Genomic DNA, 27,223 nt, shown 5'->3' with positions numbered 1-27,223 from the left:
CATTCCGGTGGATCAGGCCAGACAAGCCGCAGTGTCTCCTTCGCGTTTGTGGGTCGGTTATCGGATCGTTGTACGTAGGTGCGGTCCGTTCTGGATGTCAAAGGTCGCACGCTCCTGGAGACATTTTAATTTTCCATTTGTGCATCAGGTAACCATGGTTTGTGCAGGGGCCATGAGCTCCGTGAAAGATCAAACCCCAGGCATCTACTGCGTTGGGTCTTTCACGCCAAGGTGTCTGTTTGAGAGATTCTTCGAACTCGCGTTCAGCTCTCCCAAGTTTCAGCGTCACCTGAAACGTTGCCGATTATCTTTCTTTCTCAAGGCAACGGCCCAGTGGTATTGTTGATGGACGTGTTAAGTTGTCGTCGTTGTTGTTGTTGTTGTCGTTGGTTGTGCTTGTGCACCACCGGCAGTGCGAGAACGGCAGCGGCGTCGCCAGGTGGATTTTCTCGGTGATGCGACCCGAGGGTTGGGTCCCTGTGGCTCACGGGGGGGGTCGGACACGCGGTGAGGCAGGCACCGCTCGGAGCCTGGGTTCGAAATCCGAGCTCGGCCACCAAAACGACGGCGACTGAACTGGGTCCTCGGGTGCAGCCGGTCGATCGTCTCGGCCCGTCACCGATGGCTGAAAGAAAACGGTTCCAATTCTCGGATTTACTACGTTCCACAATTTGCCCCGAATTTTCGTTCAATATTTCACCTGGGAATTCGCTCGAGATGGAACATCTCAGTTGAGAGGGTGCCCATTGTGTTTATTTTACACACGCATAGCAAAGACAAAGATCCCCCGTATTGCCCGAGCAGATCGTTGGGGCAAGTGCTGTTAACGAGCCCCTCTGAAGGCCGGCACGGCACACGAGGGGGTGGGTGGCCAGCGCCACGCCCGGCCGCCTTTGTCTCCCGAACGGCGACGTTCACACGTCGCACCGGGTACTCATTTGAGGCCGAGTCGACCTACGGAGAGGCCCGTGACCGGTTCCAACAATCGTCACCGACGTTGGCCGTGGGTTGTACTCGGGCCGCCGGGTTTGTGGTGCGATGCGCTAACCACCCCCCCACTCACTCAGAGAGACACGTAGCAAACCAGTAACGACGTTCGTACGGATGGTTTAAAGCCATCAAATTGTCCAGTGAATCTCGCAGCCGGTCAACACGTATCGTCCTGTGAGACGTGGTGGCGGCTTTCGGGGGTGGCCTTCGTCCAGCAGTGGATTGATCACGGCTGATGAAGGCTGGAACCGTCCGACCACAGCACCATACGGGCGGATGTATGGTGGTGAATATGAAAAAACTGTTTTCATTTAGAAAATCTCCAGTTATTTATTACGTAATATAAAAACAAATGTTTGCCTTTCTGGCGGAGTGGGGGTAGGTTTTGACTTGTTTGCAATTCAGCCAGACGAAGTGTGAGTGGTGTGCGTGGGTGTTCTTGTGCGCCTGTGTGAGCACACAATGAGTGTGTGTGTGAGCGGTAGTGTAGCGGGTACCGCGTCGCGCTAGGAACCCGGCAATCCCGAGTTCGATCCCCGCTCACGTTCACCACCAGTGACGATTATTTGAACCGGTACTGGTGTGTAAACATCGCTGCGAGGGAGACAAAGGCGGCCGGGCGTGGTGCTGGGCACCCACCCCCTTGTGTGCCGTGCCGGACTTCATAGGTGCTCGCTAACAGCACTTGCCCCAACAGTCTGTTAAGGCTGTACGGGGGGGATCTTTGTGTGTGTGTAGGGAGTGGTTGTGTAGTGGTTAGCGCACTCACTGGAATTGGTGAGCGCACACCCACTGCGCTCACCAATTCCCTCCTCACGATTAAAATCGGTGCTGAATATCTGAACCGGTCCTGGGCCTCCACTAGGTCAACTCAGCATGATGCCGGTGTGTAAAACATCGCCACTGGGCAGATAACGGGGGCCGGGCAGGCGTGGTGGGGCTGGCCACCACGCCCTCTCGTATGCCAGGCCAGCCTTGAAAGGTGCTTGCTGACAGAACTTTTGCCGGGCAGCCTGTTGAAGTATATATTCTTGGTTCTTTCGGTAAAGTCACGTGGATAGAAAACTTTACCAAAAGAACCAAGAATATTAATTCCTGCAGTCACGAAAGTTTTAAGTCAAGAGCCTGTCGAAGGCTATACGGGGGGAGGTGGGTGAGAAATCTTGGTCTGTGTGTGCACGTGCACAATTGCGAACGATTCGAATGTCGTTTCAGATGAATTCCGAATACAGGACGGTGACGTCACCCACACGACATCACCTTCCTCGCTTGCTTCCGTCAGGCGTGGAGTCACTTGAGATCGGCTGACGCCGTTATTGTCAGCATGCCCAATGGGTGGGCTCACCCCCTGCCATAGGAATGAGGAATTTCCACCGCAGACTCAAGGCCGTAGATGGGAGAGTAGCAACCACCGCTCCTTTGAGCGTAAAATCGCGTCGACTTTTTTGACCCGGTGTAAGTCGTACGTGAAACATCCGAAATCGCCCTTCAAACAATAAACGCGCAACTATCCCCCCCCCCCCGCAATGTTTAAAATTAAAAAAACTCCATCGCGAGCTCACGGCCATCGCTCCTCAATCCTCACTCAGCCTTCATGCCGCTTGAACGTCCGACCAAAGCACGCTTGCGCATGCTTTCCCTGTGCGATGTCAACGCCGTTTGTGGGGGGTGTCTCTCGGCACGACGCGACGCTGGGGCTTCGGCGCTCGGGGCCCCATCGACCCGTCGCCGCTTGGCGCGGGGTTTTTTTCTCTCGACTTCTTCTTGTTTTTGACGGAGAAATGACCGGGCCGTGTGCGTCGTGCGTGGCGGCGGCGACGCGCCGAGCTGCCACGGGAAAGAAAAAAAACAACCCCATTGTTCGCGGGACGCCGCGCCACCACGGACGGTGCCGCTTGCTGGCCCACTAGGGGAGGGTGGGGGGGGCCTTATTATTTTTGTTCAACGTATAAAAGCCTCGCGAGATGACGGAAGAGAAAATCCGCGGAGATGTGGGTTTGCGGTGAGCTCAGGGATCTGTCAACCAAAGTCCGGTCGGATTCAAAGGTGTGCTTCCTGTACGCGATTTATTTTACAGGCAGTGGTGGATTTGAGAACGAACGATGTCGTTTGTAGGGAGTTGACCCAGCCCATCCATCGCTCCGTCCGGGAGCCAGTAAAATCAGTACCGAAATTTAGTGTTTTTACCTTTCCACCGAGCAAAAAATGCTCAAGCAACAAACGTCTCCCGGCGTTTGTTTTGATTTGCGAGCAAAAGCGACGTTCCACCCCGGAGGCCCCTTCCGTGCGCGCGTGGCCGCTCACTCCGCTCTCGGCCAGGGGGCTTGGCGATTTTGCCATCGTTTAAATTTTGCGGTCGGTGCAAACGTGCCGCTCGGTGCCGTCCCGCGTTCGCGCGGGGCGCTGGCGTCGGTAACGAGAGGCATCGTCATCTTCATTATCACACGACGACGGGGGGGGGAGTTGAGAGCAAATTCGCTCTTAATTTTCAAGGGCAGTGTGTCGACAGCGGGCAGTGTCCACAGCGGGCAGTGTCCACAGCGAGCAGTGTCCACAGCGGGCAGTGTCCACAGCGGGCAGTGTCCACAGCGGGCAGTGTCCACAGCGGGCAGTGTCCACAGCGGGCAGTGGACACAGCGGGCAGTGTCCACAGCGGGCAGTGTCCACAGCGGGCAGTGTCCACAGCGGGCAGTGTCCACAGCGGGCAGTGTGTCCACAGCGAGCAGTGTCCACAGCGGGCAGTGTCCACAGCGGCAGTGTCCACAGCGAGCAGTGTCCACAGCGGGCAGTGTCCACAGCGGGCAGTGTCCACAGCGAGCAGTGGAGATGTTTCATGTCGCAGTCGTCTCTGTGACTCGGCCGTGGCGGTTACACGGGCCAGCGGTAGCGCGTTGACCACGCTCGTCGCAGCGGCTCGCGGTTCGTGCCCACTGGCCGACCCTGGTTAATGCTGTGGGTGTAACGACCAATCAAATGCCACGCGCCGTCTGCTTCCCAGTGGACGTTAAAAGATCCTGTGACGTCATTCGCAAGGAGCAGGCCATCGCCTCACGCCCCCCCCCGCCCCCTGTCAAGGTCCAAATTTTGCAATCATAGATATTCGTGATCTAGAGATACCGCCCTTTTGTAAAATGCTTGTGAGCATTTGCCACTCTGGCTGGTACCGTTCAACAACATTTTTTTTGGGCCGAGTAATTTTCTTTGCCTTCGGCACCCCGCGGCCTCCTCCGAAGTATCAAAGCCTTCGCCCTGAAGCGCGTCGCCTGCACTCCGCCCTCTGCTTTCAAGGCACCGTTATTGTGCCCGACCGCGCTGACCAGAGCGGCGAAGTACGGCCACTTGTCGCCAGCGGTGAAATCAGCCGCGCGGGACCCAGCCGGACGGATCGTCGACGGCTGATGGGTTGGAGGCCTTCATCCAGCAGTGGATAGATTGTGGCCGGACGATCCTTTTTATGATGTAACTGGGGGGGGGGGGGGGGGGCCCTCTTGCACCGCGGTTAATTTCGCCATCTGGACGACCAAAACCGCCGGCGATATCTCCCCGAAACGCACGAGCCAGAAAACGCTGCCACCATCACCACCACCACCGCCGTCGTTACATTTGGCCAACGGCGCGAACATTATAAACACACGCACGCACAAACTCAAACATACACTACACACGTTCGTCGCCACGCAGGTACGGTTCTCGAGGGATCGGCTGCAGCTGCTGCCCGTGGTCAAACCGGCTTCCCAAGTGCGGCGAGTAGAAGGCAGCGTAACCATGCAGGTCATGGCTTCTTTATTTTGAGAAGCAGAGGAAAGGAATTCAGTTTTTGTTGGAGGACAGGCAGGAGGAGGAGGAGGCCACTCGGGTTCGAAACCAGAAACACATGAATCATCGCAAGTATGCGTGTACGTATGTTGAACTTCTTTTCGCATCGTACGTAGCCAACCGTGCTCATCGGAGGTGCGGACAACAATCTCAATTCTAAAGAAACTCGTCTTCAATCTGGATGATTTAAAAGTGGCTTCCTAATATCGGAAGGAAGAGCGTTCCAGACGGCCGCAGCAGCGCACCTGAAAACGCCGCGATGCAGCGACCGTCTTTGTTCGATGGCTGAGCCAAAATGCCACTGGTGGGGAAAAATAACCCCCCCCCCTCCCAATCTCGCACTGGACTCCCTAACGCAGTGGGGGGGCCCGGCCTGGCATGAAGGCTCCGACTCGCCCCCCTCTCTCAGGCTTCGGCCTGGTGCTGCTCACTTAACGTCGTCGCGCTGCGCGATGCGCGGCCGTACCCGTCCTGGAGGAAGAATCCCTGGCCCGGGGAGGGGAGAGGCAGGGGGGGATGATGCTGGCGACACCTGAAGGGGGGTACATTCGAAACGGCCACATTGACGGCATTGCTAGCGAGCGCCGCTGCTCACTACTACGACTAAGCACTGCTCGTTGTGGACATTGGCCGCGAGCGGACCGAGTTCAAGGTCGGCACGGCGGGAGGGCGCGGGATCACCGATCGCGTGCCCTGCTCGTGACGGCCTTTGCACCCCCCCCCCCACCTCGCCTGCCCACCCCCTCGTTTTTGGAGATTCGTCTAAGACTCTTAAGTGAACGAAACTGAACGAATCTGCCGATGGCTACGGCCTTCCCCCGAGCCCTGTATTGCCGCAAGCGACCTTGGCGTTTCTAATTTCTAGAGATGAATCGTGTCATCGTCATCGCCATCGGCCACGCTCACTCCACTGCTGTGCTAAGAAGGCCTTCCCAAACTGCTGCCACTTCTCGCGATCCTTTTTTTGTTTGTTTTTATTATTTTCAAATAAATTTTCTTTTTTTTTTCCCAAGAGCCCGGTGGAAAGCACGAACCGTAACAAAGGAAGGGGGCACAGAAATTCCGCGGAAGCCCGAACCTCGGTGCTTCCTGGCTTCGGGGAAGGGGACAAGGTTGGGCTCGCTCGCTGCCCCACTCCTGCGTGATTTGTATTAATCGAATGTAGCGGCTTCAGCGAGAGTCCCGACTAGGAGAGAGGTTAAATTTCGATTTAAAGCTTTCGTGACTGCAGGGATTCATCTTCTTGGTTCTTTCGGTAAAGTCACGTAGAAGGGAAATAATAAAATAATAAACGGTGTATGAATGACTGTCTTTCCGACAGACCTGTTCTTCACCTGACGACGGCTGCTTGTGTTGTGGCCGAAACGTCGTGAGAAATATTTTATTATGTTCTATTTTTATTATTTTATTATTTCCCTTCTACGTGACTTTACCGAAAGAACCAAGAAGATAGGAGAGAGGTGTTTTTGTTTTTCTGGTGAGGTAGAGCTTGAATTATAAAGCAAGCATGTAAAAAATTGCTTTCGGGGTGCAGCTTAGGGGGTGGAAAGGGGGGCTTGGACCTTGGCTAGGCAGAGGCTGGCGGGCCCCCTTAATCGTTCCGATCGGATTCCATCTCCGCGTCCGTCTTTTTGCCGAGTTGCGGATACTTGCAGTGCTGAAGAGTTTGTGGCGAGCGCGTGAACTCTTGACTCGTGCGTGCGTGCGCGCAGTCTTGGCAAGGGACGCTCCCGGAGATTTCATGTCGCCGCTTTAATTGAACGCTCCGCTCAGACAGGATGCCCTAACACAATTCACATGCGGATTCGAACCAGCGACCAGCTCGCACGCCCACCCACCGATCTAGCCGCCGCAGCCACCAACGCGCCACCATCCGTGCCAACGAAATTTGTTGTTGTTGTTGTTGTCCCTGTAAGTTTAAAAAAGGAAAACGCTAAAGTTTGACGTTTTCGTTGGGGGGGGGGGGGGTTTTGTTTCGTAAGCCGCAGCGCTGTGACCGTCGGCACGGTGAACTTGCAACCCCCGGCAGAGCGGGCGTTTTGTAATTTACCCCCCTCACTCTACGCCTCGGTCCACCACGCAGCAGAAATAGGTCCACTCGGCAGTTCGTCAATCGCCAGGTCGCCGTGTGGTGGCGGCGGCGGTGGGGTACATTTTTTGTCCTCTGCGCTGTCCTCCAAGACGTCTTGGCCAACGTGGAAGAGTAGGCCAAAATCTCGCGGGTGCTGCAACTTTACATTTCTTTGTCGTATCTTGATTAAGGCGCCACGGCGGCTAGGAGATGTGAACTACCTCGCCTCGTATGCAGGAGGTCGTGGGTTCAGTCCTGATCCTGACGCCTGCTGCTACATTTGGAGTTTGCGTGTTTTTCTCTCCCCGTGGTCGCGTGCAATTTTCTCGCCGGTTCTTCCGGCTTTTCCCTCCACATGTAGAAATCAACATCACATTTCCAAGCGAAAAGCCACATCGTTGAGCTATCAATTTTTGTGGCCAGGTCGCTTAAAAAAAAAATAGCAATTTAAAACAAAGATAGTTTATGAAACATAAGAATAGATTATACCCTTTCTGGCAATAAAACAGGTGTTAAGATGTTCAAACACCAATTAGATATTTTTTTTTAATCAGGGAATGAAGTTTGCATCAGCCACACCTATTTGTGCTGAACATGCAAGTAAACGTGCTCTGATAATAATTGCACCGTCTTTGGAACTAATTGACAGGCTTTTTTTATGGCCTAGTCTCACCAGTGTCAGACCAGAGAACGCGCAAAAGCGAACAGCACCAAGACAATGCCACACATATCAGAGCATTTTATAGCTCGGGCTGAACAGCTACATCGTGGGATACATTTTTGGCAGTATCAAAGCATGAAAAATAGCTTGATTTGAAGCTTTCGTGGCTGCAGGAATCCATACTCTTTGGTTCTTTCGGTAAAGTCACGTGGGTATAAAATTAAATAAATCACGACGTTTCGGGCGCAACACAAGTGTGTGACTTTACCGAGAGAACCCAAGACTCTAAGAATAGCTTTCGATTTAAAGCTTTCGTGACTGCAGGGATTCATCTTCTTGGTTCTTTCGGTAAAGTCACGTAGAATGGAAATAATAAAATAATAAGAAAAAATAAAAATTATTTTATTTTATCACGTTTTTTATTTTATTTTATTATTTCCATTCTACGTGACTTTACCGAAAGAACCCAAGACTCTAAGAATAGCTTTTTATCTTTTCTGGTCCCATGATTACAAAAATAGTTTAGTAAAATTTTTTTTTTAAACATCGCGGAGTTTCTGGCGTCACTCGCAAACGCCGACTGCCGGACACGACGAATCAATTTCCACCGGACAGAGAGGAGGCGGAGAGAGAGAGGGGGGGGGCAGAGGTCGTCTCGCGGACGCGCAAAACGGGAAATTGAAGATCGTGGAAACTTTCAGACGTCTGGTGGCAGGAATCGAACCTAAGTCTTGCCCGGACGTCTTGGCTTTGCCAGGGCTTTGGGTATTTAAAAAAAAAAATTGCTGCCGGTGGCGTTCACAGGTGGCGTCCAGGTGTCCGCTAGCGCTCGCTCGCTCGTTGGTTCTCGCACGTCGAGCTCGACTTCACGCGGTGCCGCAACGCCTCTGGCTCGCTGGCGACGGCCTCGCGAGCCCCTTCTCACGTGGCTGTGTCAACAAAGCGCGCACGTCGAGGGAGAGGGCCCCGGTGGCTCGGAGGTCAAGAGGGGGCGGTGAGCCGAGCGCCCGGGTTCGAGTCCGGGTTCCGGCCTGCGATTAAGACCGGCTTCTCGAGTACGGCGAGTTGGTGGTCTCAGCCGCGTCACCGATGACTGGACACACACGCGCACAGAAACAACCAACCATGTAGAATTAGTCTTCTTGGTTCTTTCGGTAAAGTCACGTAGAATGGAAATAATAAAAGAATAAAAATAAAACATAAAAAAAAATATTTTTATTATTTTATTATTTCCATTCTACGTGACTTTACCGAAAGAACCAAGAAGTTGAATCCCTGCAGTCACGAAAGCTTTAAATCGAAACATGTAGAATTAGATTTTGCACTTTATTTGGATCCACGTCTCCTCTGAGAATTCAGGTACGCTCGGTTCGTTGTCACGTGATGAGCGTTACTCGGAGCGGCACGGTGAGTGGTAAGGTGCTGCTCCCGCGGTGTTGATGAAAGGTGCTGCTCCCGCGGTGTTGATGAAAGGGTCAGCCAGCAGTGGATAGATCGAGGCTCACGCTGGTGATGATTACGAAGGTTTGTGACGCATGGCAGCGGGCGGGGGCTATGACGGCCGCCGTAGTGGCCGTGCGAATTTCTGGGTACACTTTGAGAATTTGCGAAGAGCTTGGGTGCCGATTGGGTACCCACCGTGAATGGGGAAAATGTGGAGGAGTTGGGGGGGGGGATGGGTGGTGGGGCTGTGTGATTTCTTTAGGCAGAGTGGAGCTCAGAGTGAGCCTGGACATCTCGTGGAATCGCAGCCAATGGCTTCCAGATGGTGGCACGGCAGGAAATAGCACACAACCGGGTCTGTGTGCGTGTGCGTGCGCGCGCGTGTGTGTGTTTGTGCGTGTGCGTGCGTGTGTGTGCGTTCGAGTTCCTGGTGCGGTGTGTAAAACATCGTCACGAGAGAGACACAGAAGGCCGGGCGTGTGGTGCTGGCCACCCGTGCCGGCCTTCACAGGTGCCACTCGCAAAACAGCACTTGCCCCAACAGTCTGTTCAGGCTACACGGGGGATCTTTGTACCTCTGTGTGCGTGCGTAGGTTTTGTTTTTAATTCGTCTCTCTCTCCACACTCGGGGTGGTGGTGGGGGGCTAAGCACCCCCCCTGCCCCCCCCCCCCGCCCCTTCCAGCCCCCACCCCCCCGCTGCTAAATTATTGTAGTGAAGTAAAAGATGGTGATAGCGATGATGATGATGTGTTGATGATGATGTGATGATGAGGGGCGGGTATTTCGATTTAAAGCCTTCGTGACTGCAGGGATTCATCTTCTTGGTTCTTTCGGTAAAGTCACGTAGTAGGGAAATAATAAAATAATAAAAATTAAACATAATAAAATACAATTCTCACGACGTTTCGGCCACAACGCAAGCAGCAAATTCCTTTGTCAAGGCGCTCTCCTCCTCTAACCCAGCTTAAATATACGCTGCCAAGCTTGGTGGTGTTCATTCAGACGCTGTCTTTCCGACAGACCTGTTCTTCACCTGAGGACGGCTGCTTGCGTTGTGGCCGAAACGTCGTGAGAATTGTATTTTCTTTTTTTTCTTTTATTATTTCCCTTCTACGTGACTTTACCGAAAGCACCAAGAAGAAGGGGCGGGTATCTTGATGGTGACGGTTGTGATGTCCACCGATACGAGTCCGGCCTCGCGCGCCTTCACACGGGCCGATGTCACCGCCGGCAGCCCTCGCGAGCCAGACTCTTCATTCGTCCTCGGGGAATCCGATGTGCCACGAAGCTCTTTCTCGACCCAGACGCTCCTGCGACGCGATAATCCACATCGGCGCCGGCACGCGAGCCGGTTTCACCGCTCCGTCTCCGCGGTGGCGGATCCGTTCCTTCTCTCTGCCGGACGCGTTACACGCCCCCTCGCTAGCCTGGACCGCCGTCCACCATCCCTCCTGGCCGTGGACGCGGCTCGCCAGAGCCCCGCTCGCTTTCCTTCGTCGTCGGAGCGACGGCCGTTGACCTGCGTGTGCCCTCTCTCGTCCACGGTCTTCCGTTCCCCCTCTTGTCTCGCAGCGCGCGTCGCGCTGTGCTTGTTCGAGCGCTCTCCCGGTGTTTGTTCCGTTTTTTTGTTCGTCGTCATCGTCGTCGCGGTCGTCCATGTTTTTCGGGTCACGTCGTAGCGGGTCGCGCGCGCGTGCCGCTCGAACACCGTGCTGCTGCTGCTGCTGCTTCGCGTGGACAAGTTCAGTTTTGCCAGAGCACTCCACAGCCCACTCCGATCCGCGTCTTTATTCCATCGCTTTGAGCTCGGCCCTCGAGGTACACGTCCTCGTTCTTCATGAGCACCCCCAGAACGTTGGGCCGCCGGCTCCAACCACACGCCAACGCTGGGCCAACGTTGACTCAATGTTGGCCCAACGTTGGTCCAACAGCTCCAACCACATGCCAACATTTGGCCAACGTTGGCGTGTTCACTGTAACTATGATAACGCTACCTTTGATTTACCCCGCAAGAGCTGCCCATCCCCAAGTCTCTTTCAAGGGGGGGGGTCCTGCCACGCTCGGATATTTGGCCAATTCCATTCATCTGCTCGTTTGGCTTTCCTAGTGAGACGAAACTGGAGTGTAGCGGCGCGCTGTTTTAAACATTTCATAAATTCAGGAAATGATCCCCCGAGCCTCAACGGCCGTTTCCACGAGGACGTCCGCTCGCGTTGTTCGTCCCAAATTCCTGTTCGCAGTTCCGTAAAAAAAAAAATTTGGGCCGAAAGATTTGACGCGGGAATTGCGCCCACGATCTCGTCAGGCGGTCCGTGGTCGCCCACTTTATCTGTTCTGTTTGTTTTACGCTCCCCCGCAGCAATGCCGGTGATTACGTCACGATAATAACAGTGATGTCACGCTCGTACAACCACCGCGGCGCGGTGTTCCCTCCCCGCTGTCGTAGAGAGAGATGGTGATTCAGAGGCGCCAGCAGCAACATCAGCAGGAGGAGGAACCGCGGACAAGGCGGTGAGCCGGCACCAACAATTGCCCAAGCTCTCAAGGTCCCTCTGCGAGGTGTTTCCGGTCAATTTGTTTCACGCGAGAGAGGACAGCTGAGCTGCTGCCATAGACAACGCACGCGAGCGTGCGATGGGGAAACGCGCTATCCCACATAGATGGAACAGATGGAGTCGGCGGTGTTGCCATGCTGCCTTTTTTCTGGCGAGCCACGGTATTTATCGGCAAAGGAGCAGCCCTTAAATTTCTATTGTTCGTGCCACTGCTGGTGGAAGGGGCCCTCCGCTGGAGGGAGCTCTAGAGAACCCCACCGGTGAAGGATTTGGGTTTTTTTGGGCCTAATCTTCCACGCTGGCTCAGACGTCTTGGAACAGGTGTGAGTCACCCACACTTTGCCCCACCGCACTTAGAACGCGCCACCAACCATCACATGGAGTTTCTCGATTGTGTTCATCGTTGTACGTTATTGTCAAGTCGGTCGGTCGGTTTATCTCGCGTAACATTCGCTGGCGACACGGCCAAGACGGTTCGCACGTGCGGCGAACCAACTCCGGTACTTTAGTAACCGTTTTTCTTTCTTTCTACCAACGTGCGTAGCGGCAATGTTAACGACGACCCTGCAGCCCCGTCCACGTCCCATCAGCAACGACAGCAGCCGTCGCCTGACGCGCACAAATCAAACTGTGCATGTGACTCGTCGTTTGGTTATTTGTTTCTTTGCTCCCGAATTTCGCCGTTGGTTCGATGGCTGTGCAGGATCGCCCGCTCCCCCCTCCCACGCTCCCCCCACCACGCTCCCCCCCCCATCACCGCCCGCATCTGCGAGCCATTTAGACGCAAACATCTCAATTGCCGGGCGCTACAGCAGCGGATCTGTGTGGCCCAGGGGAGCCTGGTGGTGTTTCCAGTTTAGGTTTCCTGGTAGTCGGGGAAAGAAACACAAAATCTTCCTTTTTTTTCTCTCGAAATCCTCCTCCTCCTCCTCTCGCATTTTTTGTTTTTTTTTAGGGGTCTCGTTGCGCCCGAAAAATGTTGCCGTGAGACTTCGTCGCAAGTTTCAGTTTTTTTCAGTTTCATTCATGAGGTGTATAGCCCTGTGAGCCATGCGGCTCTTGACTCGGGTGCAACCGCAACAAACACAAACATTGACAGAGAAACATCTTAAAGTGACTACGCGCAACAGAAAAATCCAGGAAAAAACTGCAAAGTCTTCCAGCGCCAATACACCGCATCTCAACGCTGTGTGCAGAAATCCCAGTGGGATGCAAGTCCGCGTGGGCTACGACGGGCGGGTCCGTCGAAGCGCCGATGTCGTAGCTTGCTCGTTTGCTCCGAGTTAAGAATCTCCGCAACAAGCCGGAGACCTGCGCCGTTTTCTTAGGACGTCGCTCCCGCCCCGGGGCCCCCGAGGGAATGTCCGTGCAACCCTCCCTCTCTGTCTCTCGTTCCATCGTTCAGGGGAGGCGCTCAGCTGGATTGTCACCGGTCCCGGGAAACGTCGTTGCGTCTTACGGCGTCGTGATATTCACGCTCTGCTGCTTAGCCTCATCGATCGATTGATTGATTTGACATTGAAAATCTCTGCGCGTATTCGACACGACTTGGAGCACGTGACGCAGGTTCGCCCTTGCAATGGAGGCCGTCCCATAGCAACCCGGCGCACGTGGCCAACCGTCCCATCCATGCGCCGTCCAAGCTCGACCCCTGCTTAGCTTAACCGCTCGATAATGGGGCGACGCCCGACCTTGACGGGTGCTCGCGAACAGCGGTTGCCCCGTGCGGCCCGCGTGGGCTAATAGGGGATTCTTTGTGAGCGCGCGTGCCCGCGTGCGCGTGCCCGCGTGCGCGTGCTCGCGTGCGCGTGCTCGCGTGCTCGCGTGCGCGTGCTCGCTTGCTCGCGCGCGCATGCTCGCGTGCCCGCGCGCGCGTGCCCGCGTGCTCGCGCGCGCGTGCTCGCGCGCGCGTGCTCAGTGGCGACGCTGTGTCACGAGAGAGCGGCGGTGGGAGAGGGAGCGGTGTGGCCGACCCCGGCGTTAATGACGCCCCTTGCACACAGTCCCTCGCTCTGTGCCCGCGCGGCGCTAATGAAGGCGCCGCGCGTACACACAACCGTGGGTTTATGCGCGGCGAGCGATTACGAGCGAGAAAAGCGTGTCGCGAGCGCGTGTGTGTGTGTGTGTGTTCGTGAGTGCGTGTGTCTCTGCGCGTGTGAGTGCGTGTCCCTTGTGTGGTGGGGAGCGGTGGTGCGCCGGTTAGCGCGCCGCGCTACGAACCTGGCGACCGATTCCGGCTCACGGCCAACACCGGTGACGATGATGTTAACCGGTCCTGGGCCTCTCCTCGGTCGACTCACCCTAAAATGAGTACCTGGTGCGGTGTGTAAACTTCGCCACTGGGGAGACAAAGGCGGCCGGACGTGGTGCTGGCCACCCACCCCCTCGTGTGCCGTGCCGTCGTTCATAGGTGCTGCTCGCTGTTTGCCCCAGCTGTGGCGTTACTCCCTCTGTTCTGGAATGTAACTGCTCGCTCAGTTTCAGCGGAAGCGTCGGGAGATCTAATGTAACCGGTGAACAGCGTCAGTGGTGGAAGTTCCACGGTGGCGAGATGTTAACTATCTTGCCTGGTGTACGGGAGGTCGTAGGTTCGATCCGGACCCTGACGCCTGCTGTATATTTGGAGTTTGCATGTCTCTCTCTCTCTCTCATCATCATCACGGTGGCTAGGAGATGTTAACTGCCTCGCCTGGTATACGTGGGTTCGTGGGTTCGATCCCGACCCCGACGCCTGCTGCTGTATATTTTGAGTTTGCGTCTCTCTCTCTCTCCCCGTGGTCGCGTGGTGTTTTTCTCCGTGTCCTGCGGTTTTTCCCTCCCACATTTCGAATCAACGTGCGTTTAGAGTATTTGGCTGCAATGCATTTCCACGTAATAATGCGGAACTTCGTTGAGCTATCATTTGTGTGGCCAGGTAGCTTCTGAGAAAGAGCCACATAGCTTCAGTGGACCTTACCTGGTAAAATTAAAATTGTAAAAAAAAAATAGTTTTAATAGGAACCCGCTGGACGACGAGAGTCGATGCCACCTTGGTCGGTGTCGACGATTGATGCACAATCTGGTGTGGGGGTTGGTGTAATCACCAGCCAAGGAGCAGTCATTGTTTTACTTTAATCCCAGTATTTCATCGAGGGCCGAGTGGACCTAGGAGAGGCGGTGCCCAGGACCGGCGGTGCTCTCCCACGGCGTGAGGCTTACTTGACCTGCGCCTGCTGGCAGGTCAAGTAAGCCACTTCGCCCGGGCGATCATTTGTGGCCGGGTCGCTTCCGATATTTAATATACGTGCAGCAGCTTCAGTGGGGGTTGTTACCTGGTGGAATGAGATGAGTCGTTTCGGTCGAATTAGCTCGGTGGCGTTGTTGGCCAGTCTCGCCGCGACAGCACAACCGCTCGCAACTCACGGTCCCGGAATGAAGCCCGCGACCTCGCGACCTCGTGAGGGTGCCGACGGGAGATTTCTACGTCGGTGACTTCCCCGGGAAACTCTCCTCGCTCGCAAACCCAACGTCGGGTCGGGGTCCACGCACGCGAAAGGCACGTGAGCTCGACGAACAATTGTCAACGCGACGCGTGGACCCGATTTGTGCAGAGGGGTATGCCCTCGCGGTGTCAGCATGGATCCGTGTGTGCCTGAAAATTGCGAACGTGAAGTGTCGCTTCCAGGTCAAAGATGTTGCCCTCTGATGCTCAATTAGTGCCCGCCAAGGTGCTGGGCTGTAATGGATGAATATTGATTCGGGGATATTTCAAAGTGGTGGAGAGATGTTGACTACCTCGCCTGGTATGCAGGAGGTCGTGGGTTCGATCACACCACTGACTCTTGCTGTATATTTGGAATTTGCGTGTCTCTCTCATCATCATCATCACGGTGGCTCGGAGATGTTAACTTCGTCGCCTGGTTTGAGGGAGGTCGTGGGTTCGATCCCACCACTGACTCCTGCTGTATATTTGGAGTTTGCGTGCCTCTCATCATCATCACCACGGTGGCTAGGAGATGTTAACTACCTCACCTGGTATGGAGGAGGTCGTGGGTTTGATCCCGACCCTGACGCCTGCTGCTGTATTTTTGGAGTTTGCGTGCGTCTCTCTCACCATCATAACGGTGGCTAGGAGATGTTAACTACCTCGCCTGGTGTACAGGAGGTCGTGGGTTCGATCTCACCACTGACTCTTGCTGTATATTTGGAGTTTGCGTGCCTCTCATCATCATCACCACGGTGGCTAGGAGATGTTAACTACCTCGCCTGGTATGCAGGAGCTTGTGGGTTTGATCCCGACTCTGACGCCTGCTGCTGTATATTTGGAGGGTTCTCCTCGTGGTCACGTGGGTATCTCTCCAGGTGCTCCGGTCCCCCCCCCACTCCACATTTAGAATCAACGTGCGGTTTCGAGAATGTGGCCGCTATTAATTTTCCACGCGGCAATCCACTTCGTTGAGCTATCGTTTGTGATGGCCAGGTGGCTTCTGGGAAAAAAAGACCTGGCTAGCTCAGTGGGGCCTTACCTGGTAAGAAATAATATTTATAAATAGTTTATTGTTTAAATGAAGTGGAGGGCAACTTGATATTAAATCGCGGGCCGGAGGTTCCTCACCTCTCTGCTTGAAACCAAACACGAAAGAATCGAATCGAGTGGCTTGCCGAAGGATTTTTTATTTTGTTTCATTTAAGCAAGAAGCGTTAAGCAACCAAGAAAAAAATCCCCCGTCGGCGAGTTGAACGATGGGGGAAATAAGTTTGACAGGAAATATTTTGGCTTTTGCGAGGGAGCTCGCACACCCGGGGCATTCCCCAAATCCCAGGCCGCAGCAGAATTCCAGCGCCGCTTGGCATTCCACTCCACCGTGGCGGCGGTGGCGGCGGCGGTGGTGGCGGTGTTGTTGTTATCGCTCTCTTGCTCTCTCTCTCGCTCGCTCTCTCGTTCTCTCGCTCTCTCGCTCTCTCTTTTTTTTACGATCAGTGGAAACAAGAAGATGCTCGGTGTATTCGGCACTTTGTTACGTTCATCATTTCGTAAATTTTTTTTTTAAACAGGGCTTTATGTAACCCTCGCTCGCTCGCTCTCTCTCTCACTCGCTCGCTCTCTCGCTCTCTCTCTCGCTCGCTCGCTCTCTCGTTCTCTCGCTCGCTCTTTTTTTTACGATCAGTGGAAACAAGAAGATGCTCGGTGTATTCGGCACTTTGTTTCGTTCATCATTTCGTAAATTTTTTTTTTTTAAACGGGGCTTTATGTAACCCTCGCTCGCTCGCTCGCTCTCTCTCTCGCTCGCTCTCTCGCTCTTGCTCTCTCGTTCTCTCGCTCTCTATCGTTCTCTCTGGAGCTGTCGAGAGAAATCAATCTTGTCGATGAAAACGTCGACCGGACGGAAACGGGTCGACGTGGATCGGCGAGTAACGCGAGCTCGCGGAACGCAGCAGATGGCGCCGCTCACCCGATAGAGAACCCTCGTCTCATCCCATACAGAACCCTCATCCCATACAGAACCCTCATCCCATACAGAACCCTCGTCCCATCCCATACAGAACCCTCGTGGTGATTGCGGTGGTCATGGTGGTGGTCGTGGTGGTGGTCGTGGTGGTGGTCATGGTGGTGGTCGTGGTGGTGGTCCTGGTGGCGACGGTGGTCGTGGTGGTGGTTGTGGTCGTGGTGGCAGTGGTCGTGGTCATAGTTTTACGCCAAAAATCTTGTCACAGCCCACAAGATTGTCACACGTCCACAAACACACAGATCGCACGCGTGTGCCGATGGATCCATCAAGTTCAGAGTTGCTCCCGCGGCGACGTTTCGCTACCACCACTCGGAGGAGATGGAGTGAGTACTGCTGCGTCAGCAGATGAGCCTCCCTGACCAGTGACATACATCACTACAGCCTCCCTACTTGTGTCAACGCAGCACGCTGGGTGACTTGTCAGGCTTAAGGCACCGGTGTGTACGTGCGTGTACGTGTGTACGTGCGTGTACGTGTGTGCGTGCGCATGTGCGTGCGTTTAAAAGGCGTGTTTACTCGGCTGTCAGCGGCGGTAGCAGTGGCAGCAGCAGCTGTAGCAGCAGCTGTGTTTGGCGACGCGTGCGTCCGTGCGTGCGCGCCGACCCGCCAGGCGCCGTCTCCAGGATGGGAGCAAGCAACCGCCTGTTGTCGGCAAACACGAGCGGACAGAGCAATTAGCACGCGTGTGTGTACCTGTGTGTGTGTGTACCTGTGTGTGTGTACCTGTGTACCTGTGTGTACCTGTGTGTGTGTGTACCTGTGTGTGTGTGTACCTGTGTGTGTGTGTGTGTACCTGTGTGTGTGTGTACCTGTGTGTGTGTGTACCTGTGTGTGTGTGTACCTGTGTGTGTACGTGTGTGTGTGTACCTGTGTGTGTGTGTACCTGTGTGTGTGTGTACCTGTGTGTGTGTACCTGTGTGTGTGTGTGTACCTGTGTGTGTGTGTGTACCTGTGTGTGTGTGTACCTGTGTGTGTGTGTGTGCCTGTGTGTGTGTGTACCTGTGTGTGTGTACCTGTGTGTGTGTGTACCTGTGTGTGTGTGTACGTGTGTGTGTACGTGTGTGTGTGTACCTGTGTGTGTGTGTACCTGTGTGTGTGTGTACCTGTGTGTGTGTGTAGCTGTGTGTGTGTGTAGCTGTGTGTGTGTACCTGTGTGTGTGTACCTGTGTGTGTGTACCTGTGTGTGTGCACCTGTGTGTGTGTAGCTGTGTGTGTGTAGCTGTGTGTGTGTGTACGTGTGTGTGTACCTGTGTGTGTGTGTACCTGTGTGTGTGTACCTGTGTGTGTGTACCTGTGTGTGTGTGTACCTGTGTGTGTGTGTACCTGTGTGTGTGTACCTGTGTGTGTGTGTACCTGTGTGTGTGTGTACCTGTGTGTGTGTGTACCTGTGTGTGTGTGTGTACCTGTGTGTGTGTGTGTACCTGTGTGTGTGTGTGCCTGTGTGTGTGTGTACCTGTGCGTGTGTACCTGTGTGTGTGTGTACCTGTGTGTGTGTACCTGTGTGTGTGTGTGTGTACCTGTGTGTGTGTGTGTACCTGTGTGTGTGTGTGTACCTGTGTGTGTGTACCTGTGTACCTGTGTGTGTGTACCTGTGTGTGTGTGTACCTGTGTGTGTGTACCTGTGTACCTGTGTGTGTGTAGCTGTGTGTGTGTGTAGCTGTGTGTGTACCTGTGTGTGTGTACCTGTGTGTGTGTGTAGCTGTGTGTGTGTGTAGCTGTGTGTGTACCTGTGTGTGTGTACCTGTGTGTGTGTGTACCTGTGTGTGTGTGTACCTGTGTGTGTTGTGGGGAGCGGTAGTGTAGCGGTTAGCGCGCTGCGCTACGAACCTGGCGACCCGGGTTTGATTCCCGCTCACGGTCAACATCCAGTGACGATTATCTGATACCGGTCCTGGGCCTCCCCCAGGTCTACTCGGCCTCAAATGAGTACCCGGTGCGGTGGGTAAACATCGCCACTGGGGAGACAAAGGCGGTCGGGCGTGGTGCTGGCCACCCACCCCCTCGTGTACCGTTCCGGATTTCATAGGTGCTCGCTAGCAGCACTTGCCCCTACAGTCTGTTAAGGCTATATGGGGGATCTTTATCTTTGTGTGTACCTGTGTGTGTTGTGGGGAGCGGTAGTGTAGCGGTTAGCGCGCTGCGCTATGAACCCGTGACCTCCTGCCAGCGGGCGTTCGACACTTCACGTGGCCTCAAGGTGCACATAGCCTGTGTGAGACAAAGGCGGCCGGGCGTGGTGCTGGCCACCCCCCCCCCCCCTCGTGGTGCCGCGCCGGCCTTCATAGGTGCTGCTACTCGCTAACAGCACTTGCCCAAACAGTCTGTTAAGGGTTAACGGGAGATCTTTGTCTTTGTTTGTACCTGTGTTTGTACGTGTGTGTGCACGTGTGCACGTGTGTCCATGTGTGCGTTTGGGGAGTGGTGGTTAGAGCGCTGCGTTACGAACCCGGCGGCTCGAGTTCGATTCCCGCTAACGGCCAAACATCGCTGACGAATATCTGAACCGGTCCTGGCCCTCCCCTAGGTTTACTGAACCTTAAATGAACATGGCCACTGGGGAGACAAAGGTGGCACGGCGGGCGTGGTGTTGACCACAGCACCGCATTGTGTGCCACGGTGCCGGCCTTCGTAGGTGCTGCTACTCGCTAACAGCACTTGCCCCAACAGTCTGTTCACAGGTGTTACGGGGGGCATCTTTGTCTTGTGCGAGTGGCTGGGTGTGTTGATTCAACGAATAAGTGGGTGAGTGAATGGGTGAGTGCGTCTGTGTATGACACCTGGCCTTCATAGGTGCTTCGGCGACAGCACTTGCCCCCAACAGCCGGCTAAGGCTACACGGGGGATCTTTGTCTCGGTTGTGTTTGGTAACGCCGCCGCCGAGAGCGACCCAGAGAGACAACTTGGTGGTGGGGGGAGGTGAGGGGTGGAGAGCCGGTGCCCCCCCCCCCACCACTTTTGGGCCATATAGCCACGTGACACATGACATGTTACATGACATTCCCATGTTGCGTAACATTTCCAGAAGCTTCTCAAATGCCGCTTCACCTCTGTTCCCCCCCGCCCCCCGCCGTGACCCCAGCAGTGTGTGGTGGGGTGGAGTTGTGGCCACACTCGCACCCCGACCCAGCAACTACGAGCGTGGCAGAGCAGACAGAGCCCTCTTAAGGGGCCATCCATCTCGTACGTACGCATGGAGGGGGCACGGGGTGGGGGGGGTTAACCCAGATGCGTGCGTGTGGGGGGTCGACTGACAATGTACGTATAGGAAACGGGGGAAGGGGTGAAGCCTCGATAATAATTTGTCTACATTGGCCTTCAAGTGAGTTAGATGGCCCGGCGGTGTGGACAATCTGTTTGCTTAAGCGAGTTAATATTAAATTTCGATTGAAAGCTTTCGTGACTGCAGGGATTCATCTTCTTGGTTCTTTCGGTAAAGTCACGTAGAAGGGAAATAATAAAATAATAAAAATAAAACATAATAAAATAATTCTCACGACGTTTCGGCCACAACCTGAGGAACGGCTGCTTGCGTTGTGGCCGAAACGTCGTGAGAATTGTATTTTATTGTGTTTTATTTTTATTATTTTATTATTTCCCTTCTACGTGACTTTACCGAAAGAACCAAGAAGACGCGTTAACATTATTAATCCGTGATCGTTTCTGCGTGGATTAAATATCGGCCGTTCTATAGGATTCGCGGTGGGGGGGGGGGTGTAAAAAGTCCGCGTGCGTACAGGGAGAGGGGTCAAGCCTTGACAGATCTTTGCGTTCCTACTCGATGGGTGGCCCCTAAGGGTGCTTTGCCGACTGTGTTTGGCCTACTCTTCCACAGCAGCCACACGGAGACGAATGTGCCCGCAGCACGCGCCGTCAACCCCAACCACACCCCCCCCCCCCCCCAAAAGACACAAAGACACGGCGGTTGTCTTTGTGTCTTTGTCTCCACGCCTCTCATTGTCCACCCCCCCTCCTCCTCCTCTCCCGCAGCCGCGAGCGTCGCCCCGGACGGACGCCGTGGAGGCCGCTCCACCCCGGCCTCGCCCGTCGACGTGAAGCCCTCTGCCCGGCTCGTCTCGCCGCCCCCCCCCCGCCCTGCACGCGCCGCCCCCCACCACCGCGGCCCCCCAAACGGCGCTCGCAGCTCCCACGCCGTCGGCCGCCGCCCGCGTCTCCGCGGCCTTCCTGCCTCCTCCGGGTGCGGTGGTGCCGGCGGTGCTGATGATGATGTGGTGATGCTGATGTGGCGGTGCTGATGATGATATGATGATGATGATGTGGTGATGCTGATGTGGTGATGCTGATGGCGGTGTTGATGATGATATGGTGATGCTGATGATGTGGTGATGCTGATGATGATATGGTGATGCTGATGATGAAATGGGGATGATGATGATATGGTGATGCTGATGATGATATGGTGATGCTGATGTGGTGATGCTGATGATGATATGGTGATGCTGATGATGTGTTGATGCTGATGATGAAATGGGGATGCTGATGATATGGTGATGCTGATGATGATATGGTGATGCTGATGATGATATGGTGATGCTGATGGCGGTGCTGATGATGGTGGTGCTGATGATGGTGGTTCTGATGATGATGTGGTGATGCTGATGTGGTGATGCTGATGATGATGTGGTGATGCTGATGTGGTAATGCTGATGATGATATGGTGATGCTGATGATGATATGGTGATGCTGATGGCGGTGCTGATGATGGTGATGCTGATGATGATATGGTGATGCTGATGATGATATGGTGATGCTGATGATGATATGGTGATGCTGATGGCGGTGCTGATGATGGTGGTGCTGATGATGATGTGGTGATGCTGATGTGGTGATGCTGATGATGATATGGTGATGCTGATGATGATATAGTGATGCTGATGGCGGTGCTGATGATCGTGGTGCTGATGATGGTGGTGCTGATGATGGTGGTGCTGATGATGGCGGTGCTGATGATGATGTGGTGATGCTGATGTGGTGATGCTGATGATGATATGGTGATGCTGATGATGATGTGGTGATGCTGATGATAAAATGGGGATGCTGATGATATGGTGATGATGATGATATGGTCATGCTGATGATGATGATATGATGATGCTGATGATGATGTGTTGATGCTGATGATGATGTGGTGATGCTGATGATGATTTGGTGATGCTGATGATATGGTGATATAGTGTTGCCGATGATGGTGATAACATGGCAATGCTAATGATGATGCTGATGGTATGGTGATGCTGTTGATGCTGTTTATATAGTGATGCTGATGATAATTGTGATGATATGGTGATGATGATGATGCTGATGGTAATGATCGTGCTGATGACATTGGTGGTGTTAACGGGATGGCTGCTGTAGTGTAACGGTCAGGACCGCAATCCGGGGGTCACCGGTTCAATCCGATCTCCCCGGCGCTGCGGTTGAAACGACGCTGCAAGTTTCTGAAATAGTTCCACGGCCTCCGTCCACCCAGCGGGCATAAAGGGGCGAATCGATTGGCAGGTCGAGTGCGGTGGGGTGCAGTGTTGGGTCCTCCCAACTCTCACGAGGTGTATGGCCATCGTGCGGGGAGGGGTAGACGGGGCAGCCTGGATTGCGACAGAGCGATGATAAAATCATCAAATGGTCTTGATCAAGTCACGGCAACGATGATGACCACAATGATGACGACGATGAGAATTATGAAGAACGTCATTGATGACGATGGCAACGATGATGACCATCATAATCATCATCATCAAAATGACGAAGACGACGATTGGCATCACAATGACGACGATGACGACACGGATGATGACGATGATCATCACAATGACGATGACGACGACGATGACGACGCTGATGATGACGATGATCGTCACAATGACGATGACGACGATGACGACACGGATGATGACGATGATCATCACAATCACGATGACGACGACGATGACGACGCGGATGATGACGACGATGACGACGACTGCCATCGTTCAACAGGCCTGCTCCTGAACGGATCACGACACTCCCCGTCCGGCCCCAACGGAGCTTCGCCTTCAGCGGCGGCCGCCAGCGGCTCCTCCTCGCTCGTCCCCACGTCCCCGCTGGCGCCCGCCTTCATCACGGCCGGCCTCTCCTCCGCGTCGTCGCTCTCCTCCTCCTCCTCCTCGTCCTCCTCCTCCTCCTCGTTGTCCACCTCTTCCTTCCCGTCGTCGCCGCCGCTCCACGCGCCGCAGCCAGGAGCAGCGTCGGTGCCGCCGCCGCCTGCGCCGCTGCTGCTGCCGGCGCCTCCGCAGCTGCCGGCAGCGTGCGGCGCGCGTCAGCTGAGCAAGCTGAAGCGCTTCCTCACGACGCTGCAGCAGTTCGGCTCGGACATCTCGGCCGAGATCGGGGAGCGTGTGCGAGCGCTCGTCCTGGCACTCGTGGTAACCGCAAACCTCGCCGCCCACCCCGGCCGCCGCTCACCATGGCGCCGACGCTACCGCTTGCAACCGCTTGCAACCGCTTGCAACCGCCGCAACCGCTTGCAACCGCTTGCAACCGCTTGCAATCGCTGCAACCGCTTGCAACCGCTTGCAATCGCTGCAACCGCTTGCAACCGCTTGCAACCGCTTGCAACCGCTTGCAACCGCCGCAACCGCTGCAACCGCTTGCAACCGCTGCAACCGCTTGCAACCGCTGCAACCGCTTGCAATCGCTGCAACCGCTGCAACCGCTTGCAATCGCTGCAACCGCTTGCAACCGCTTGCAACCGCTTGCAACCGCTGCAACCGCTTGCAACCGCTGCAACCGCTTGCAACCGCTTGCAACCGCTGCAACCGCTTGCAACCCCAACACTGCTGGCCACCGTCTCACTGCCTGCCACCTCACCAGCCCCACAGCCACCGCTCACCACGTCGCCTGCACACTATCCCACCCATCACTCACAACACAGCTCACCACATCACACCACATCACACCACCCACCAAACCACGTGCTACTGCCCGCCCCCCCACCAAAATGCCCCCCCCCCCACTAACACCCCCCCCCCCCCGTCGCGATAGACAGCGTTGTGGGTCCTTGCGCGCGAGCACGTTGGAAGGGCCGCTTATTGGGAGGAGGACGAGCGGGGGTCGGTTGAAAGTCGCTGCTGCTACTGCAGTCGAGGCACGGGGTCACAACAATAAACAAAACAAAAATCACGATAGGAGTGCAAAGTCCGGGGAAGGTAAAACAAATCGCTTTTTAAAACATATACACAAATAAAACTAAACTATTTTTTTTTATCTGACCACAAATTATAGCTCAGCAAAGTGGCTCATCACGTGGACATTTATAGCAGCCAAATAATCTAAACCAGGGGCCTGCAATCAAAATAACAAGAAGTGCCTTTTAAAAAAAAAATTTGAGGTGTCGGTCCGGCCACCGCCGGTCCACATCTCTCCAACACCGCGATAAAGAGCTTTGCACCTCATCGGATTCCTCCGGTCTAAGTCTAAGTCACTCTGATTCTGGTTAACCACGACCACCGCCTCTTGCGGCACAGGAGCCGATTTCGTCACTCCGTTTGCTCCCCATGAGTGTCCCCCTTGGACGCTCTCCATCCCTGTGGCGGCTGCCACTCCCCGCCCGGCCCTAGCGGAGCTTCGCCCTTTAGCGGCATGATCGATGGTCATTGCCCATCGTCATCATTGACCCTTTTGATCTTTTTCACCGTTGTCATCGTTGTAGTCGTCATTGTTTTATCGTAACCTGACCATCGTCTCGTCCGGCCGCAACGCGTCCCCTGGCCAACCCCACCGCCCCCCCCCTCCCCACCCCACCCCCCACCACTTTTAACTTTTTTTAACTCTTTGAACGTCGGCACCATCAGCCCACGCGTGCGCGCTCTCTCATCATCGTCCTGTCTCGCAATCGTTCGTTTAACTTCTTCATTTGAACTTGGCTCTCGTTTCTGTGCGTTTGGCAGAACTCCACGATATCCATCGAAGACTTCCACTCGAAGCTGCAGGAGGCGACGAACTTTCCACTCAGACCGTTCGTGATTCCGTTCCTCAAAGTGAGTAGTTCCCTTTTTCCGCATTTTTTTGAAATTTTGCCGTTTTAGTTTTTTTTCAGCGCCAAAACTTTAAACTCTCTCTGTTTTTTTGTTTTTGTTCGTTCGTTGCGGCGGCGTTCGCCGCTCGTCGCAGAGCCTCGAGGTTTACGAAACCGGCGGCCGCACCGTGTTCACCGTTTAACAAACAAAGAAATACCGCGGACAAATAATCGGCGACGTGGCGATCCACGTGCGCGCGACCGTCGTTAGAGGCGGCGACGGCTTGGGGGGGGGGAAAGGAGGCCTTCATCCAGCAGTGGATAGATCGTGGCCGATGATGACGACGATGACGACATCACGATGTGCTGCCCCGTTCGTGATGGACCGACGCTCGCGCGGAAAAGCGTAGAAAGGTCCCCGTCTCTTCGTGGGCGCTCGTTTGGCGAAATAATTTGACATCTGGTTTTTGTTTTTTTCGCCGAGGCCGCCGCCGCCACCGCTGCCGCCACCGCACTGCCCGGCTTGTAACTTCATTACGCAGGATTTGGGGGGGGGGGGGGGCTGCGGCTAGGGGGGAAGGGGTGGGGAAGAGGTAGAGATGGGGGCGACTCGCTACCGCTGATATTCCCAGCTCGCCTCCCCTAGCGTCTTTACGTACCCTCTGCTGTCTCCCACGACCTCACCGTGCATCCAGGCTCGAGCGTTTCTCATCTCCTCCACGACGCCGATGATGGCCTTTGTGTTGTGTTTCACGGAGTTCCGCGTTGAACTAGAGCCCGTGTCTAACGAACACATCATCATGAGGTCATGCTCGCTGCGCACAAGGAGTATATCGACCATCACGTGATCTCTGGTCATCCTCGCAGCAGCGAATTTTGGCTACTGAACAAAGGCGGTGGTCACCGCAACGTCGCGCGGCGCTTTCAGATGCGCTTCTGCGGCCGTCTGGAACGCTCTTCCCTTCCGATATCAGGAAGCCACTGGAGCTGTGCACTTTTAAATCAAATTGATTGAAAACTAATTTGTTTAGGAACTACTTTTTGTGTGCTAGTTTGTTGTCCTTCCCCCGCACCTCCGATTAGCGCGGTTGACTACGTACGGTGCGAAAGAAGTTCAGCATACATACTAACCGAGCGGGTCCTGGCAGTTCACCAGCAATGATTGAGTCCCCTGCTGACGAGACTCTGAATGTCGAGGCGGGCCCAGACTTTGGCTTGTGCTCAACCTCATGCTGCTGAAATCACGCACTCCCCCATGACGGCCGTGCAACTGATGTGATGTTTGTTTAAAAAAAAAAAAGCCCCGACAACAATAACCTCGAATCACTCACGTGGAGGGATGGACTCGTGCAGGAAGACGTATCGCCTACCGATTACATGTTTGAACCACGTGTTTTTATTATTTACTTTAAGCCAATCGAATCGCGTTTAGGACGGTGCTCGCACGGCGACGCATTCCATCGCAAAAGCCAGACGTTGGGGAGGTGGGGGGGGGTGATGTGGAGTGGGGGGGGCAGGTAGGTGGGGGTAATATGAGAGTGGTGCTCCACACAAGACCGGTTATTTGAGTTCAGTTATTTAAGGAAACCTTTTTACTCGGGTGGCTCACAAAGGCAGAGACGCTGCGGCGGCACCGCTGAGGACCCTGGGCGAGAATCCGTTGTTTCAGCCGTCGCGTGGAGATTTAGAGCAGCCGGTTTCTCCTAAAAGCGTGGCGTTGATTCCTAAATGCGCAAGGGGAAAAACCTAAAAACCCGGAGAAAAAGCCACGCCACCACCAGAAGAGTGACACACAAACTCAAAATATACAGCAGCAGGCGTCAGGGTCGGAGTCGAACCCACGACCTCCTGTATACCAGGCGAGGGAGTTAACATCTCTCCACTGCGGTGCTCAAATGCCACGCGCGAGAGACGGAGGGAGGGAGAAACGGTGCAGCCCGTTCTCGGGTTCTCAAGAGTAGCAGGTTGATGGTCCTTGACCGGTCACCAATGACTTACACAGAGACCCACAGACTTGCACAGAGACTCATAGAATCTCATAGAGATCCACAAACTCCCAAAGAGATCCCCAGACTCGCCTCGAATGAGTTGCGGTTAAGCCGAGTTCTCAGCGAGTGTATGGCCTCAGCCCGGTCACCAACGAGTACACAAAAAGACACACGCGTCGCATGACTTGGGAAACTCTT

At 54.7% G+C, this 27,223-nt stretch overlaps 1 protein-coding gene across 1 annotated transcript in view; it reads left to right on the top strand.

Moving 5' to 3' along the window:
• LOC144949527 (protein CBFA2T1-like) overlaps positions 1-27,223 on the top strand; it is an 88,970-nt gene that overhangs the window by 38,192 nt on the left and 23,555 nt on the right. Inside the window, exons 3-6 of the mRNA XM_078879453.1 lie at positions 21,014-21,221; positions 23,021-23,189; positions 23,257-23,445; positions 24,970-25,059. Coding sequence (XP_078735579.1) covers positions 21,014-21,221; positions 23,021-23,189; positions 23,257-23,445; positions 24,970-25,059 — 656 coding nt within the window. The remainder of the gene's footprint in view (positions 1-21,013; positions 21,222-23,020; positions 23,190-23,256; positions 23,446-24,969; positions 25,060-27,223) is intronic.

The sequence above is a fragment of the Lampetra fluviatilis genome, chromosome 54 (assembly GCF_964198595.1).
Source record: "Lampetra fluviatilis chromosome 54, kcLamFluv1.1, whole genome shotgun sequence".
In the NCBI taxonomy this organism is placed as follows: domain Eukaryota; kingdom Metazoa; phylum Chordata; class Hyperoartia; order Petromyzontiformes; family Petromyzontidae; genus Lampetra; species Lampetra fluviatilis.
This window is presented reverse-complemented; position numbering and strand designations above follow the sequence as displayed.